We start from the raw sequence: 16223 nt of genomic DNA on the forward strand, positions 1-16223 counted from the left end.
TGTAGGAGAACATTCAGTTTCTGTGTAAATGAATGTACTCCAGGGAAATTGGGCTAGAGAGGAATATTGCTAGCGATAATAAAACAGCTCTAGAAAATTATTGCAATTAAGCAAAAGGCAAAAATAACTGATTATTATATTAATACAAATACCCAGGCATTAATTTCTAATCAAAACAGGATAATTGAAATAGAGGAATGTTTTGTTTTCCTAATATGATTTTCAGTGCCACGAGAAGCTGTTTTAATGTACTACAATGTGTCCAACTTACTCCTGTTCCTCCAGCAGGTCTGTTTATAGATCACAGGTTTGATGCAGACAACCAATAGAAAGTGACCACCTGAGAACCATTTCTTACACTGCACGTAAATAATCAACTTAAGCTTTAATGAAATATCTCTGTTATGTTGCGTCATGCATAGAATAGTTTGACATGGCAAACCATAGCACAACAGGATTTAAGCCATTTAACCCAGTTTGATATACAATGGCATTCTATGAATATAGGTACTCTGTATAGCCAATTTACATTCTGAACACACTGTTGTAGTTCACTTTTAAGTCTTTTGCAGATAATTCATTTGCATGTAGACCCTAGCTGGTCTGCTTGGTCAATCCTGACTTCACATTTTAAAGAACATAGTAGCTTTTGGGTAATCCATTGCGTCAAAATTTTCTCATTCTGCTTTCCCACACTAGGTATTATATGATGCCTCTGCATTCCTTGAGAAGAACAGAGACACTCTTCCTGCTGACATAGTGGTGGTGTTGCGAACTTCAGAGAACAAACTTCTTCAGCAGCTGTTCTCTAGCCCATTAACAAAAACAGGTACTTTCTGCACAGCTTTGCTAACATTGTAACTTCTTCAGCTACCTGTTCTTCTCAAACTCTTACTTGATTCTGAACAATTTGTTTTTCAAGGATTTTGTCACATATCCTTTCCAGAGTGTTTGTTATACTTTATTCTCTGATTTCAAGATTTCATTTCCTTTCGAAAGGAAATGAAATCTTGCGATTTCAATAAAGATCAATTTGGCAAGGTTTGGTTCATTTCCCTGCGCTTCATGTCATCCCATGCCATTTTATTGTTTTCACTTTGCTTCAGAATTCTCTCCTTTTTTTTTTAGCATTTCATTTCATCAATTTCAGGGAACTTTGTTCCCTGATTTCAGGATTTCAATAAGTATAATTTAGGCAAGTTTCAGTCCTATTCATTGCACCTCATTTAATCCCAATCCATTTCTTTGTATTCACTCCATTTCCAAATTCTCTTTTTTTTTTCAGTTGCATTTGTTTTTATCATATCTCCTTTCCAGAATGTTTGTTACACTTTATTCTTTGATTTCAAGATTTCATTTCCTTTCATGAATCTTGTGCAGCAAGATTCTTCCCTGACTGCAGAGAAAGGGAGATTATCAGATGGGTAGGGCAAGAGTTCATTCTCAGGGCAGGATAAAAATACGGGAGTTTCTAGTTCTTAGTGCTTTGCTAAGATCAGTATACAGTTGATATTCTTGTGTACCATGGCTTACAGTTCATAAATCATGTGATGGTAGATCAAGGTGTTTCGCAGGTAATATCCATCTATTTAGAGGCACTGATGTAATACATAGTTTCTTACAAATTGTAAAAGCCATGTACTAATAGGCTAACTTAAGGCTGACTTAAAGCTTGTTGACTTTGACTTACATGAAACTGCCAGATCTGTAGCTAAATAAAACAGCAAGATGAAGTTTGATTACTCCATGGATAGATGCCAGAATGCCAGTACCATATGCAAATGTTAGTTCTGCAGTATCCATGCAAACAAGCCAGCAGATGAGTACTTCTCTCAATACTTTCTACACTCTTGAAGCATTATTTTGTAATGGATAAGAAAAATATGTAATACCAAATCTAAATACAATGGATTGTACTAGATTGAAAAATTATTGTGAGCTGACATATGCAGATGAGTTTGTATGTTTGGGTGGAAATACTTGGTAGATGCATTAGATAGTGCTGTGTAGGCTTATTGTACATAGGCTGTAGATGCAATTCTGTGCCTGTGTAGCAGCTCTCTGCCTTGAATTTCTGGACTGTCAGTATCCCAGTTGTAGCATCTGGTGATGCATTTAACCTCTCTTGATATTTCTGTGTAGAAAAAGAACATCTGGAGAAAAAATTATATTGGAGCTTTTTTTGCACATGTAAAATTGATATCATAAAATCTGTTTATATACTACAGAGGATAGATTCCTGTTACAGTGCAATTTTTCATGTAATTGGAAGGCTTTTGACTACCCCCCTTCAAATTACACTTTTAGAGGTCCCTGAGAGGTGAGGATCCAATGAGGAATCTGCTTCTCCATTCAGCTATAATGAGTTTAGATGGAGGGGAATATAGTTTATGACGGAGGATTGGTTTGTGCCCAAGTCAGGAACGAATCTTTCTGTTTACTACTACTCTACATTTGAGTCTGTGTTAAATTGATGAAAGAGATTATGATCAAGAAAAGCAAGCAAGAAAGCTCACACATGGTCAAATGTACCTCCACACCCTCTTTATAAGCTGTTTTATACCTTGGAGCTATTGTCAGAACGAAACCGATTAGGTGCTTTGTTCCACTTATCAGGCCGAATTATTGTAAATATTATACTTTTTTTTAATTGCTATTTTTAAGTCAGAAGGCTGATGCCTTCATGCAAACTCATCTTTTTCTGGCCTTACAGAGATATTTTCAGTAGCAGCAGCACTCAACTTGAGTATTTTGCCTAAGATGCATAGAAGGTTCAGTAAGAGATACTTCTCATTGCAGTTAATGTATAGTTACCGTGCTGGTATATTTTACCTATTTTTTTAGGTCTCTTACATTCCTTCCTTGTTTCCTATTTACATTAATTGAATGCTTTCTCCCTCCATTTACCTTTCTGTGAAGAGCACACAAGTTGTCTGTATTTGTCAAGTTGGTACAGGACATCCTGATAAAAAAAATTATTGTGCATATGCATCTGTGCATGGTGTTGTAAGAATAGCTTAAAGCCCTTATGTCATTTTTATTTTTGAAAAGCCTTTGTGATTTTGCTCTTTTTTTCCAGCTGTCTGATATAATTGGCATTCACATCCTGTGTTGGGGCCTCTGTGTTCTAAACTCAGATTGTTGCCAGGTTTAGTTTTGGCAGCTTGCAAGATAAATGAAAGGTTTGGCTGAGAACAGAAGGCACTGCTGGCAATGCTGCTTCATCTCTGCTCAGTGAAGAAAGATAATGCTATTCTCTTAACTTTCTACAAAGATGCCTTTGTAAACAAAAGAATAGTGAGTGTGTATACGTCCCATTGTACTCTGTCCCTGTTTCTTAGCCTTCTTCCCTCCACTCAACATGTGCTTCATTCCTAAAGCAAACCAGAAAAAATACAGATTAAGATTCATGATCTGGGTACAATTTTCTCCAGCTTTTGGTCGATTACTGACTGGTGCAAAAGTTAATAATTTACATGGGAGACATATTGCATCTTTCCAGGTAACCCTGACTTGAAATGGGCCTTCTGTGTGTGGTGTTTTGTTTGAAAATGAGTGACAGCACATTCTCACATCTGCTTGCAACTATCTCTGGAATGTGCAGTGTAGGTGGGTTTTGCCAAGCAGCGCTCTCCCATACGCGTTGCAGCCACTGGGTGGTGCTATCCCAGAAGCGAGAGGGAATGCGAGACTGTAATCGTGTGTCTGACGAGGCTGAAAATGTAGTTCTTTAAATACCAAAAAGAACAAAAAGATGCCTTTCCCACCCTGAGATGATCCTCTGTTTGAAGTATATTTATATAACTGTCATATCTTCCACTGTCCAAAACTGAGCAGCATCAAGAAAATAAATACTAAAAAGCTAAATACTTTTACTAATTTAAGATCATGTTAATCCCTGTAATTTATCAAATACACTTATCCCCTCTTAACAAATGCTTTTATTTCACGGTAGCGGTCCATGCAGTTTAAAGGGCCAGAAATTAACAGCAGGACATTAAATATACATTTGTAATAGTAAATTATCATTAGTAGAGTATGCAACTACTCATATGAGACATTGGAACTTAAACATTCTGGAACAAATTGTTTATATAATTGTTTTATATAATACAGCTTGTTTTGTCATCTTTCAGTGGAAACTTAGTCACATTCGGCGTGTTTTGAAATCTGCACTTTCTAGGGACCTTTAAGTTCAAAATTGTATGAATGTACTCTGATTTAATCTAACAGTTCTCCCAGTTGCTTCCATATCTGTCACTTTTTTTCTAAAGACGCAGCTTCTTGTACTGCCACTACTTTAGTTGCATATACATGTTCCCGTTTAGATAGAATGTATTCCTGGTTGTCTCTGGTCTTAGTTTATCACTGTTGCTGCTAAAGCATCAGAGAGAAAAGGAATCATGTGATCTGGAAAATGGAGTCCCCTTGTAAGAATAGAGGATTTTGGTTGGAAAAATAAGGACAGCCTTGATACATTCACCACTGAGGAGTCAGAGCACTTGACTCACTGTCCTGATATTCAAGAATTTTTTGCAGCATCACCTATAAGGGGTGGTATTGTTGGGTTGCTTGGGCAAAGCACCCCTGGGGGTTTTTGAGACTGCAGGGTTTTTATCTTCTTAGAAAAGCTGCATCACAACAAGGTTTTCTACTCTTGAAACACAGTCTTTGCAGACTTTTGCCCTTGCCATGACTCACAGACCTTCAGAACTTCTATCAGGGTTGCTCTGCTCTGCCTTAGGTCCTTACTTGAGATAGGGGAGAGAGTTGTCTCCTGCAGGGAGGGAAAGGGAAATCCTCCAGCCTTCCCACCAGAAGAGTAGAGATGCTGAGACACATCCTTATCCTTGCTCTGAGGATCAATAGGGGCTGTGCTTGGCTACATAGAAGAAATACAAATCTGAGTACCACTACAGCAACATCATGTCTAATAATTTTAGTAGCATTGGGTATTGCTCACGCATTAGGGCAATGGAGTATCAATATATCATTGCTAATAAGCACTCCTTGTTTGTGGTGCCTATATATTTAAGCATAGTCTGTCAAAGAGAGTTGGAGTGAAAGTTTTCACAACTGGGATGAAGGTTTTGGTTAGTCATGTTTTAACAAGGTAATTTTTTTTGTCCAAAGTAGAATTTTTTTCCAGACACAAGTTATTTATAATTCATCTGTCTAAAGGTCATTTCTCCTCCTCAATATTGAGTTTTAGTCTGTGTTCTTTCTGCCTTTGAGTCTCTAACCTTGCTTATGGCCCTCAGATGAAAAGTAATTATAAACAGTGTATGTCTGTTTACCAAACCAAAACAAACAACTAAGAGAGAATGTGAAAAAAATGTTTCAAGCTACCTTTATACACACAAAAGAACAAAAGAACTAGGACCTTTTGCAATATCGCTTCAGAGAACTGCTTTTCACCACTTCTTGGCGACAAGATTACTATCACCAGTATTAACTTGTCTGTAACTGTGATAGCATGTGATTCCTCATGATGAGTCAGAAACCAAAGGAAAGAGATTTTCCTGCATTTCAGTCCCATGAACAGGTACTGCTGGGCATACATGGAGTGTAATCTTGGCAAGTCAAAATCATAGGTGCTTTGCCATTGTTTTCAGTAGAACCGTGGTTTGAGGTGTCATGTCTGTCACTGTGCACTCCTATTGAGCACAGGCCCTTACTCTAGCAATAAGTAGTGGTAGGTCTCTTGGTTTGATGTGTTTCATTCACTGAAATATAACATGTTTCCATTTGGGTTTAGTGTGGTTTTTTCCTCTTAATTCCATACATCACAATAGAACCAAAGGTTCAAATACATTTTAATTTTACTGATTTATTCCACAATAAAATCTTTTTGTAATGGTACTTTTGTGTTAGTATTTTCACCTTTAGGAGATCAGGCGCTCTTAAGTCAAATGAATTGGAAACAAAGTCATTGTAATTACAGTATCTTTGCTTAAAAATGAATCAAAATTATGTTGTATAAGACTTTCAGTAAAGTTAATGGAAGCTGTGTATTTCATTCAGGACATGGAGGCTTTCATACTTCTAACTGGTCTGTATATTAAACACACAAAAATAGTTTTTGCTCTGCTGCCAGTGAGTTGTATGCAAAGAGAGGCTTTAAACCACAGCTGTGCACCGCAACAGTCATGAACTTTACTGGGTTGCAGATGTGGGACATCAGTAAACTAAATTAATTGTAGCTTAACTGAGCTTGGGAGGTAGAGTGATGGATTACTTTTTTGAGCTTCTCACTTGAGCATTTTACAGTTCAGTGTTTATTTTTCTTCATATCCTAAGGTTTTGCATCATAGGACAAATGCAGTACGGATACTTGTATTATAATGCTTGCTAGCAGTAGGATCCAAAAAATGCTCTAAAATAGTCCTAAAAATGGAACTCATCTAGAAACAGAACCATCTATCAGATCAAAGTTAAGGTCTCAGTCTTGCTAAAGCTTTATATAAAGTATAACAGTTATTTGCTGTTGAGAATAACTCCCTATAAATAGTGTCAATGAATCTCTGGAATTGCACATGGCAGTAAGCACAACAGCTGAGTGTTGTCAAGTTACATTTACTACAATTATGTTTGGTAAAGGGTGTTGCCCAAACAGAATTACACTGCTTTTAATCTGAGACTTTACAGATTATATTGTACTGAAAACGAGTAACAGGACATAGATTGTTTTTGTCTCCAAGTGCTTGCAAATTGAACTCTAATAAAAGTAGAAGTGGACAAGTTCAAGAATAGATCTTTATTAATTTACTGATTTGATTTATAATAGACCATTCTCTTTAGAACAAATCTTGAGAATAATTTTTCTTTGCCTTTTTATCAGAAGAGAGCAGATACCTTTCCCAATTTTCATGTTTCTGGCCTAACTTCTCAATCCTATAATGAGCATGATTTCACAGTAGTGAATAGTAATTAATCTTAGCACTGCACTGTAAACTAATTAAATTCATATTGAGGAAACAAAAGAAACGTCACATAAAAGATGCTACTGTTTTTAATATCAACTAGAAGCCTGTGGGATTTCACTGTGCACCATATACAGAATTTAAATAGAGAAATATTCAGAGAACATTATACTGTTGTTTTAATGAGTAGTTTACTTGACAGTTTCTACAGGCACTCTGTGCTGTAAGGTCAAACTGTGTCAAAGATGCTCAGTATGTCATTGGAAGCATTCAGTAGCTCTCAAGATTAAATCCTAGAAGAGCAATTATTCTTAAATTTGCTAGTGAGTTTTGAGAGCAGATAACTTTGTTGAATATTCAGATAATCTTACTCATATGAACATCCATAATGTTTTTTGGTGTGTCCTTTGCAAAAACGTGCTTATATTTCCCTCTCTTTCAAAATAATTGCATTAAGGGATTAATATATCTAAAGGATGAATGTAGTGGGTGGAAAATAAATCTCTGAGTCTATGCTAGATCTTGTATATTAATTTCAGAGTATTTTGTACAGTCTTACTAAGATTTTGTACTTTTATCTTTTTTTTTTATTCCTTCACCTTACAACAAGCTGCAAAGGCCAGTACTTTACTGAACCAGCATTATTTATTATTATTTGACTTTGTCTTCCTTATTCCAGCCTGACTTGTCTTGATGCAAGAGTAGTTAATTGAGCTGCCTGGATAGCAGGTTACAGTGTGTGACAAAGACAGAAAATGTGTTTGTGGGTATTTGTATGAATGGGTATTTATTTCATTAGAAGTGGAGATAAAAATATAATTAATGATTTGCTTTACTACAAAAGTAACTGATTTTATGCCAACTGTGATTATATACAGAAGTGCTGACATCCAGGGGAGCAGTGGTTCAGTTGAGAAGCCTTTGAGACTTGATTAAATTAGTTGTCAAAATCATTAATGCCTAGATTTCAAAAATGGTAAGGTCTGGGACTTTCATAAAGTTCTGTAACCTTGTTTCATCTTAAATTAAGACTTTTAAAAGTCAGTTCTTGCCTTGAAGTTTCAAAACTTCAAACTTTCGAAACTTGGTTTTGGTACCGTTTTTCAGCCTGTCTAGCCTTAGGTTCTTGATGACTGGGGAGAGTGATAGTCATAGTGAGGTCAGAGAAAATGTTCCATCATTTTTTTCCATGTGCTTTCAGTTGCATCTTTATACCTGAATTTTTGCCACTGAATTCATTGGGAGTCTTCACTGGCTTTAGTGGGATTTTGACTGTGTATGTATGGAGCAGCTTCAGCAGCAGGTCCTGAGTGATGGAATATATACTGTAAAATTTTTAAACATTGTATGCAGAATCAACATACTCTGGAAATACAAGCAAAGGGCTAGACATCACAGTTCTTGACTTCTCCTGATTTCCTGTTTATTCACTGTTGTAGAAACTTACTTTGGCCTCAAGCTTAAATGAGCACTATGAAGCTTAATAGATAGAACAATGCGATAACTACCATGTTCTTTATAATCATACTTTTACTTTTCTGGATAAAGGATATACATTTGGGGGGAAAAAATTTCTTACATAACATGCAAGAGAAAGTATGTCAATTACATAAAACAATGAGGGAGACTAGAGCTGAATGAGAATGTAGGATAACCATATATCCAACCTGTGTATGCTTTTAGAACTATTCTTCCACATACCTCTGGAAGAAGAAATAAACTTGTCCAGCCTGAGTAGATGTAAGTAAAACAAGGTTATTTTGACCAATGCTTAAAATCAGTGAAGAATTCCTCAATAATGAAGTTTCAAAGAAAATTCACCTCTGTAGTTTTCTTCTAATCTCAGTTACAGGTGTGGTACAGGTACCAGGGCAATCTGCTGGGGCAGCTGAAAACCTTGTACTGATGGTGAGGTACTCTCCTGACAGCAGCAGTGTTCTGTCCTGTCTGCTGTTCCGCCGAGAATTCAATTTTTGTTGTACTGAGCTGATTACATACAACAGCATCAAACCATGCATTACAAGAGATGTGGAAGGAAATTACTAAGGACCATATCTGAAAGAAATGACCCATGTCTTCTGACAACATATAAATCATAAAAAGCCAAGCCGATTTGTTCTGTAATACAGCAGCTGAAAGCCTGACTGGATCAGGCTGTGACCAGCCTCTCTTCAGCCAGCCAGTTGGTCAGGTCTCCAACTAGTCAGGCTAAACTGCAACTAGACCTGACTAAAGAAAATGGTGAACATCAAGCAGCAGAAAATTGCAGTATTGTTTATACAAGAACTTTGTTTTTTCCAAACTTTTAAAATGTATTTCATTTTTGTCTAGATGCAGCTTCAGGTAGTTAGCACTCACTGCACTTAGTGTGCCACTCCTATCATTAATCCTGTGTTTGGACAGAGATGCCCAACCTATGCCCTCCTGGCTGTGGCCAGATAGCAATCTACTCCCTGCTCTGCCACTCTCTTTTCCAGAACCACGTGATCATCCCTTGGCCTGTGCCCAGGAACCTCTTTATCATGTTATCAGGCTATACCATATGTGTTTTGCCTACTGTCTGTAAGTTTGCTCATGTCACAGGACTATGAGAATCACATAAGGTTTGCTTGTATATCCTGTGACCACATACTGTGCCCATGATACTTCAGGAAAGGTCTGTGTTTCAGTGAACATACTCCCAATCGAGTAGATGACTATACATTTGATTCAATTTAGCTTGAAAGTTGGGCATGTTGCTTAAAGCAGCAATTAGTACTTGAGATTGTGTTAGAAAAATATCTTGGGCACTACCACTAACTAGCTTAATTAGTACCATAATTTGTTCTTCTTTAGTAGGTAAGGATAAAAGTTAAGATTTTTCTTACTGTCATCATGCATTCATCATAGATATGTGTAGAGTACTGTAGGCAGTTTGACCTTCATTTCATCTCGGCTGCTGTCAGTGTCTTAGTTGCCTTCCATTCTACAAGAAGCCAACTAACCTACTGTGTTAAAACAATACTTAAACATAGCAGTGATGATGCTTACAAGTGAAGTTTTATTTGTTGCTGTAGACGTGATGCTGTGTGTTTGCCAGTGTGTGCCTTCTAATGCGGGAAGTGACCACTGAAGTGTCTGCAATGTGTGCAATCGAAAGCATAACAGCACTGAACTTATACTCAGGTTCTCCAATCCCAGTCTAGCAATGTAAAGCTTTTAAGTATCTGTAAATATGATTGATGTCTACTTCAGGCCAAAAAGACTAAAGAAATCCTTAATCTAATAGAGAGTCAGTGTCAGAATTCCTCAGTTCACTATGGCATGAATTTTTCATTTAAAATAATCTGGGCCAAAAACATGCATATTTTTGCTTCTGAAGCAAATATTCATAATTAGATTATTCCCAGGTGGGCTTCACTATTACTAAGGTTTTATGTTGATCAGATTCTGTTTGGTTATATGTATCTGATTTTGGAAATACTATTTCTTGGTTTTATTTTGGATAGAAAGTAAAGTAATTCTCCTTCCAGAAGAAGCAGTAGTTGAGGTCTATCTGTATTGATAGTTGTGCTCAACAGACAGTATTTTTATAAATACATTCTTGTGTAAAATGTGTAGTATGTGATAAAATTGGATTCTTAGCTTTTTTATTGCACAAGATTAGCTTAAAGGACTTCAATAACTCAAAAGAATAGAGTTTTGATAGTCAGTGACCAGATTCAAATTAGTACCCAATAAAAAAAGTACATGTATTCATTTGTAGTTGAGCTAAAAGCTTAGTCTTACAGTAGGTGAAAATGCATTACAGAGATAAGCAGTCGACTTCCTTCGGCTCGATAAAATGTACTGAAAGGAAAGACAGAGAAGAATCTGTGCATGTCAAAGACATTGTCTGGCCCTGTACCTCTTCTGGAGTGTGAGTGCTTAGCTGTGATTAGAAGTCATGTCAATGAAATGTGAATGCATTGTAGCATTTCTGACCATATTATACTGTATCTACATGGTGTTTGAAGTAACCCCTCTTTATCTGAACCAGAAGCATGAAAGAAATTAATAAAACATATGAGGATAAGGAAAGAGCCTGTATTTACCCTCTATATAATAGTAATATCCCTGGTACGACATGTACAGTAAGGTGACATTGTCATTAGGCTTTTTCTCTGTAAGTCATTTGCTCTTCACAAACTGGATGTTCTATCAAAGCTTAATGTATTTCTTACCTGGCATGCTCTTACTTTGGGAGGAATGATCTATTGCAGACATAACCAAAATGAGGTTATAAGTACAGTGCTGATATTGCTAATATTTGCTTGATACTCCTTACAGAACCCATCACCTAAGAATAAATGAAGCACAGACAAACCGTAGTTAACATCAGAACATCCAGCCAGAGAGTGTACTTTTCCTAATTAGTACATAAAGTCAACAGCTGGACAAATAATTAATTCAGCCAGATCACACAGTGAGTAACTACCAGGGATGCAAATGAGAAGCCAGGAATGCTGACTAGTCCTTTTTGAGATCTGGAGACCACTTCCTAAGTCCAGCTTGAAAAAACAAAACCACATTTCTTCTTCGTGTGTGATGTAAATACTTACAAAGATTCTCCTGCCTGGCTTTGCATAATAGATGAGATGCAGTTCTTTGATAATGTGGTCTTTCTCACCTAGCTGAAATGAGGCATCAGTGAAGAATATGTTTGCAGAGATGTGAGATCTTCTAAACAGATTCAAGTCAAAGGGAGGTTTCCTGAGCACTGACCCTGAGCTTAGCCAGTGAGTGCATAATTTTGTGCTGCTACTTCTTTTTCCATTGGAAATTCTAAGAGAATTTCACAAACTTTAATGACTGAAACTTCTCAAAGCATTAAAGTCATTCTCAACTTCATTGAACTGAGGAAAAAAAGAGAAACATTAGCTCTGACTGACTCCTTCACTGGCACAATGAATCCCAGAGACCTTAGTCTCTGATCCAGACGCATAGGTAGGAGCCTTAATTGTTCAGATGAGCAATCCCATTGAACTGAAGTGCATGTGAGTAAAATTAAACATGTACATGTTTAAAAGATTAATCCTAACTTTAACCATTAGCTTCTCTCCCCTCCCTCAGAAAAAACCCCAAAACCTAAGACAATTTTGAGAGGGTTTAGTATCACTTAATTGGTCCATTTTATGGACTTGGATTAAATGTAGGTAGCATTTGGTCTACAGGGATATCATTTGTATTTTCTCTAAAGTTTTGACCATATAATTAGCATGAAGCTAGACTTCTGAAAGGCGCAGTGCAATCTTTCAACCTTTAACCAGTTTAACCTTTCAAGGAACCCATGGCAGTTCAAGCTGGTGATGTTATTATCTGAAAGCATTTGTTCTTCAAATATTGATGCTTTTCACAAAGTGGAATAACATTTAATTATTTTTGATGTGTTAAGGTGTAAGTTACCTTGTAAATGAAAATCAAATGCAGGGATAGGTACCAAATTTTACTGCCTGTGAACACCATGCTAACCCTGGGTGAAACATTCCTTATTACATAGACTAACTTTCAAACCACATTTATTCTGTTCATTAATTTTAATGGCTGAGACATGTTAAAGATTGATAGTTATTTTTCCTCAGCATGAGCTACATGAGATGAGTAATTCAGAAACTTTTGTTGAAGCATCATTTTGTGTTTCAGCTGAAAAAGAAAATCCTAGTAATATTTTTTCCATGGATTCAATCTAACGCTACAAGTAATTACATAGGAATTCATCTGACACATGAAATAAGCTCTGGTAAGAATCCATTCCTAGAAGGAAGTAATTGCTGAACAAAGGCATGATAGGTAAAGTGTTTCTTTTTTTAAGTGGGACCTGAACACCTTGGGGGTTTTTTTGTTTGTGAAATCATTAAAGATTTTTGATTAATGGAAAGTTTGTTTATTTGCTTGGCTTACCAGATCAGAAATGTTTAGTTTTAGTTTTGCATGAAAACTAAAGGAAACCTCCAGGGTATTAATGATGAACCCTAGAAACCTAATGCCAGCAGTGAGTGTGGTGAACCTTGCGCAGCTGTAGAACCATTCTAAATTTTATTTGATTATTACAGTTTTTTAAGTTGTTAAAAAATACAACAAAATTTTAGTAATTTTAAACGGTCTGATTCAAAGTCATTTCTTCTCCCAACTCCCCTCTTTTATCACATGTTGTGTTGCCAGTTCTTCAGTGCAAGGCTTTCAAGCTTTAGACTTGCTAATCTGAAACCTAGCCAAAACCAACCTTTCCAAGCTATTTTAGCCAAAAAAGGCCCAGAAGAGTAATTTCTAACATACAAAAATAGCAAAATTGCAACTAGGAGAAAAATTGTTTCACCATCTACTTGTTCATTAAAGTCCTCGTTTTAACTTGGAGAGATACATGTATTTACAATATGTGCCATGTATGTACATAGATATTCAAGATTTCCCAAACAGTTGTGGTTCTCATTAACACACACAGTATAACAGCCAAAGCAGTTTCCAGAATAGTGGACATACCTTGTGTTCTGGACCGTGATTTAGACTGTCAGGTAACATATGATGTTAGATCTGCAAATGACATGCCAGTTTTGCAGCATTGTGTCAATACCAGTGCCAGCAGCTTAAAAGATAAATACTTCTTGAAATTAATTCACAATGTTCAAATGAAGAACGCTGTGTTTGAGTGCTGGCCCACAGATTGTTTTCAGGGGTTTCGTATTTTTCTTTTTCAGAGGAAGGTAAGAGCAAAAGTTCCTTTCAGTGTTACAGTGGACACTGGGTTTTCTCTGCTCTCTTAGGGAATTATTACCAGTGATTGGTTTTCTTTGCCAGCGATTTCATGTTCTTGGTTTTCGTTTTTCCAATCGTGCCTCCTTACTAGTTATGTAATACATAGTTTAGCAAAACTCTGAAGACTGTTGAGAGTTACTGCCTTTCTGTAAAGCAAACAGCTAAACATTGGAGTTGATGCAAACAAGTCATTTAGCATCTGAAAGAAGTGTTAACACTTTATTTACATTTAAATTAAAATAGACACTTATTTATGTGTTCTGGTTCTGAAAGGTGTGTGGTACATCTGCAGAGGCCTATTGTTTATTCATGCTGTAAATCCTTTGAAATGTGTTAAAATGCTTCCCACTCATTATAAAAATCCTGCCACCCATGGATTAGGGCTTTGATGTCACCAATCCTGCTTCAAAGGGTTCTTTCAATGCTATTAATCACAGTTTAGCCTCTGAAGATATAGCCAGAGAAAACATTTGGACATCTTGTGCTAGACTTGCTAAAACTTGAAATATACAGAGTGTCTTGCATATGCAAGTCCGATATCACTTCCTCTCTCTTCTCCTAGCCTTTATTTTGAAAAGCTATTTTGTGATGACTTTGGCTTTCTACAAGTACAGAAGAAAAAGTTTAGGACACATCATACTTTACATTTTAAAAAAGGCACCAGTCTTTTGCTTGACACCACAATGTATTTTTGCCTGCGAAATTGAGTCAGTCTTTAAAAACCCTGAGTTACTATAAGATTGAGGATTGTATGTCAAAAGTTCAAAAAATGATGCAGTCTTATCATTTTCTCATCTCTCTCATTAGTTTTTGAGTTTAAGATACTGTCTTAATGCTTGAGTATCCACGTGATTTCATAGAAACAGGATTGTTTCTGTAGTCTTTTTGCTCTCTGAAATCTCTCAATGGGTCACAGAGAAATTGATTACTAGTGATTGAGCTGTATGCCTCTGTGCTGTCGTTGTTTTCATCAGCTCAGTAGCTAAGGTCAGTGGCATACCACCTTATCACTGACTTTTTCCTCCCCTCTAAATCAACACTGCACTCTGTCATGCCCGTGCTGAATGCTCTGCAGGCACAATTGGTAATGAGAGGGGTGTGGAAGAAGTGTGATGGTGTCTGCTATTTTTAGTACTGTTGTACAGACTGATTTTACACCATACAAATTTTTCCTTTCTAAGCTTTTTGAATAGTTTGTGCAGTATAAATTTCTTTCTTTTTGAACAGGTAATTTGGCACAAGCAAGAGCCAGAGTGACAGCAGCATCTCGGTCTTTGCCTCCGCAGCTCAGTGCTGGGCGTATCAAGGTTAGTAGTGTTCCCTTTGAAGACAGGCAGTTGTTTATAAGATATTAGTGAGACTGTGTACACAATACTTAGCTGATGTGGGTATATAGCAAGGTTCTTACCAAGTAAGAGCCTTCTTTTACTATCAGTAACATACACCTTGTCTTGGAGTATGGTTTCCAGTTTTAATGATGAACTTATTACAGAATTCAGTGAAGAATCAATTTACTACTGATTAATCTTTAAACCTTTGGACTGAAATCTCAGTTACATTGATGTCAATAGTCCTCTTTGTTTCAATGGGGTCAAGGTTTTCCTCTGACAATTTTGACCTAGAAAGAGGTCTTACTTGGTAAAATTTCAATAGTGTATTTAACAGTATAAAAGGCAAAATAAAATTTACAAAAAAAAAATCTATTTTTTTTTTATTTAACTTTGAAGTGAAAAACCAGGAAATATTTGTGACTGGTAGATAACTGGAAAAGAATGACTCATCAAAATCACTATTCTCTAAAAAGAACTGTAGAATTTAAATGCTGCTGAATTTTGCCATGAAAGTATGTGGCCTAACTGCAAGATGGGATAATTTTATGGCAGTTAGTAGGATTACAACTGAGTACACTTAATTTGTGAGGAAGCCTCTTGTCCCTTGAAGCTGATGGCATGAACACCCCTTCCCTACTTCCTAAGTAGTGCTTGTTAGAATTAGCGTATTTAAGGTTTGGGGTTTTGGGTTTTTTGCCTTCAAAGCAAACAGTAATAAATTTTAAAAACAAGTGTGGTAACAGCAACTGTTCGAAAGTCTACAAAATTTTATGTTCTGGGTTTTCTATTTCTTCTTATTATCTTCTGGTATTTGGAGCTCATGCTCAAACATCAGTGTGGTTATTTATGTCATCCAGATGTCTGTATCCTTCACTGTACCTGCAAATACAGATGTGGATTTCAGACTATTATTTCCTGTCTGGTGTAAATACTTTTGGTGCTGAAGGGTGGCCTTTCCAATTTTCTTGTGTTACATACACATTTTCTTCCACATCCAGCTGTATTCAGCCCAAGCTTTCTAAGCACGCATTTTATTGATACAGCAGGAATGTAATAGAGCAGTTTGCTTCTAGAGCTTTACTAAACAGAATAAGTTAATAAGTACTCTTTAAAAGGAGTACATTTTAAAAGGAGCTGAAAGAAAAGACGTGTAAGTGCAACACTATTCAGAAAATGTTAATTTAAATACTTTCTAGAT

General features: G+C 36.4%; 1 protein-coding gene across 19 annotated transcripts in view; it reads left to right on the forward strand.

Annotated features, from left to right (window-relative positions):
* The window catches only part of MYO3B (myosin IIIB), a 248831-nt gene that overhangs the window by 112084 nt on the left and 120524 nt on the right, over window positions 1-16223 (forward strand). For all 19 annotated transcript variants that reach the window (XR_006018294.1, XM_042041627.1, XM_042041615.1 and 16 more), the window contains 2 exons: window positions 700-829; window positions 14922-15001. Coding sequence is in view for 18 of the 19 variants with exons in the window: in XM_042041627.1 (XP_041897561.1) it covers window positions 700-829; window positions 14922-15001 (210 nt within the window). In the remaining variant the exon portion in view is untranslated. The remainder of the gene's footprint in view (window positions 1-699; window positions 830-14921; window positions 15002-16223) is intronic.

This window comes from Corvus kubaryi, unplaced genomic scaffold (genome assembly GCF_017639235.1).
Source record: "Corvus kubaryi isolate FWS band 111438036 unplaced genomic scaffold, C.kubaryi_AGA036_p1.0 37396, whole genome shotgun sequence".
NCBI classification, from domain to species: domain Eukaryota; kingdom Metazoa; phylum Chordata; class Aves; order Passeriformes; family Corvidae; genus Corvus; species Corvus kubaryi.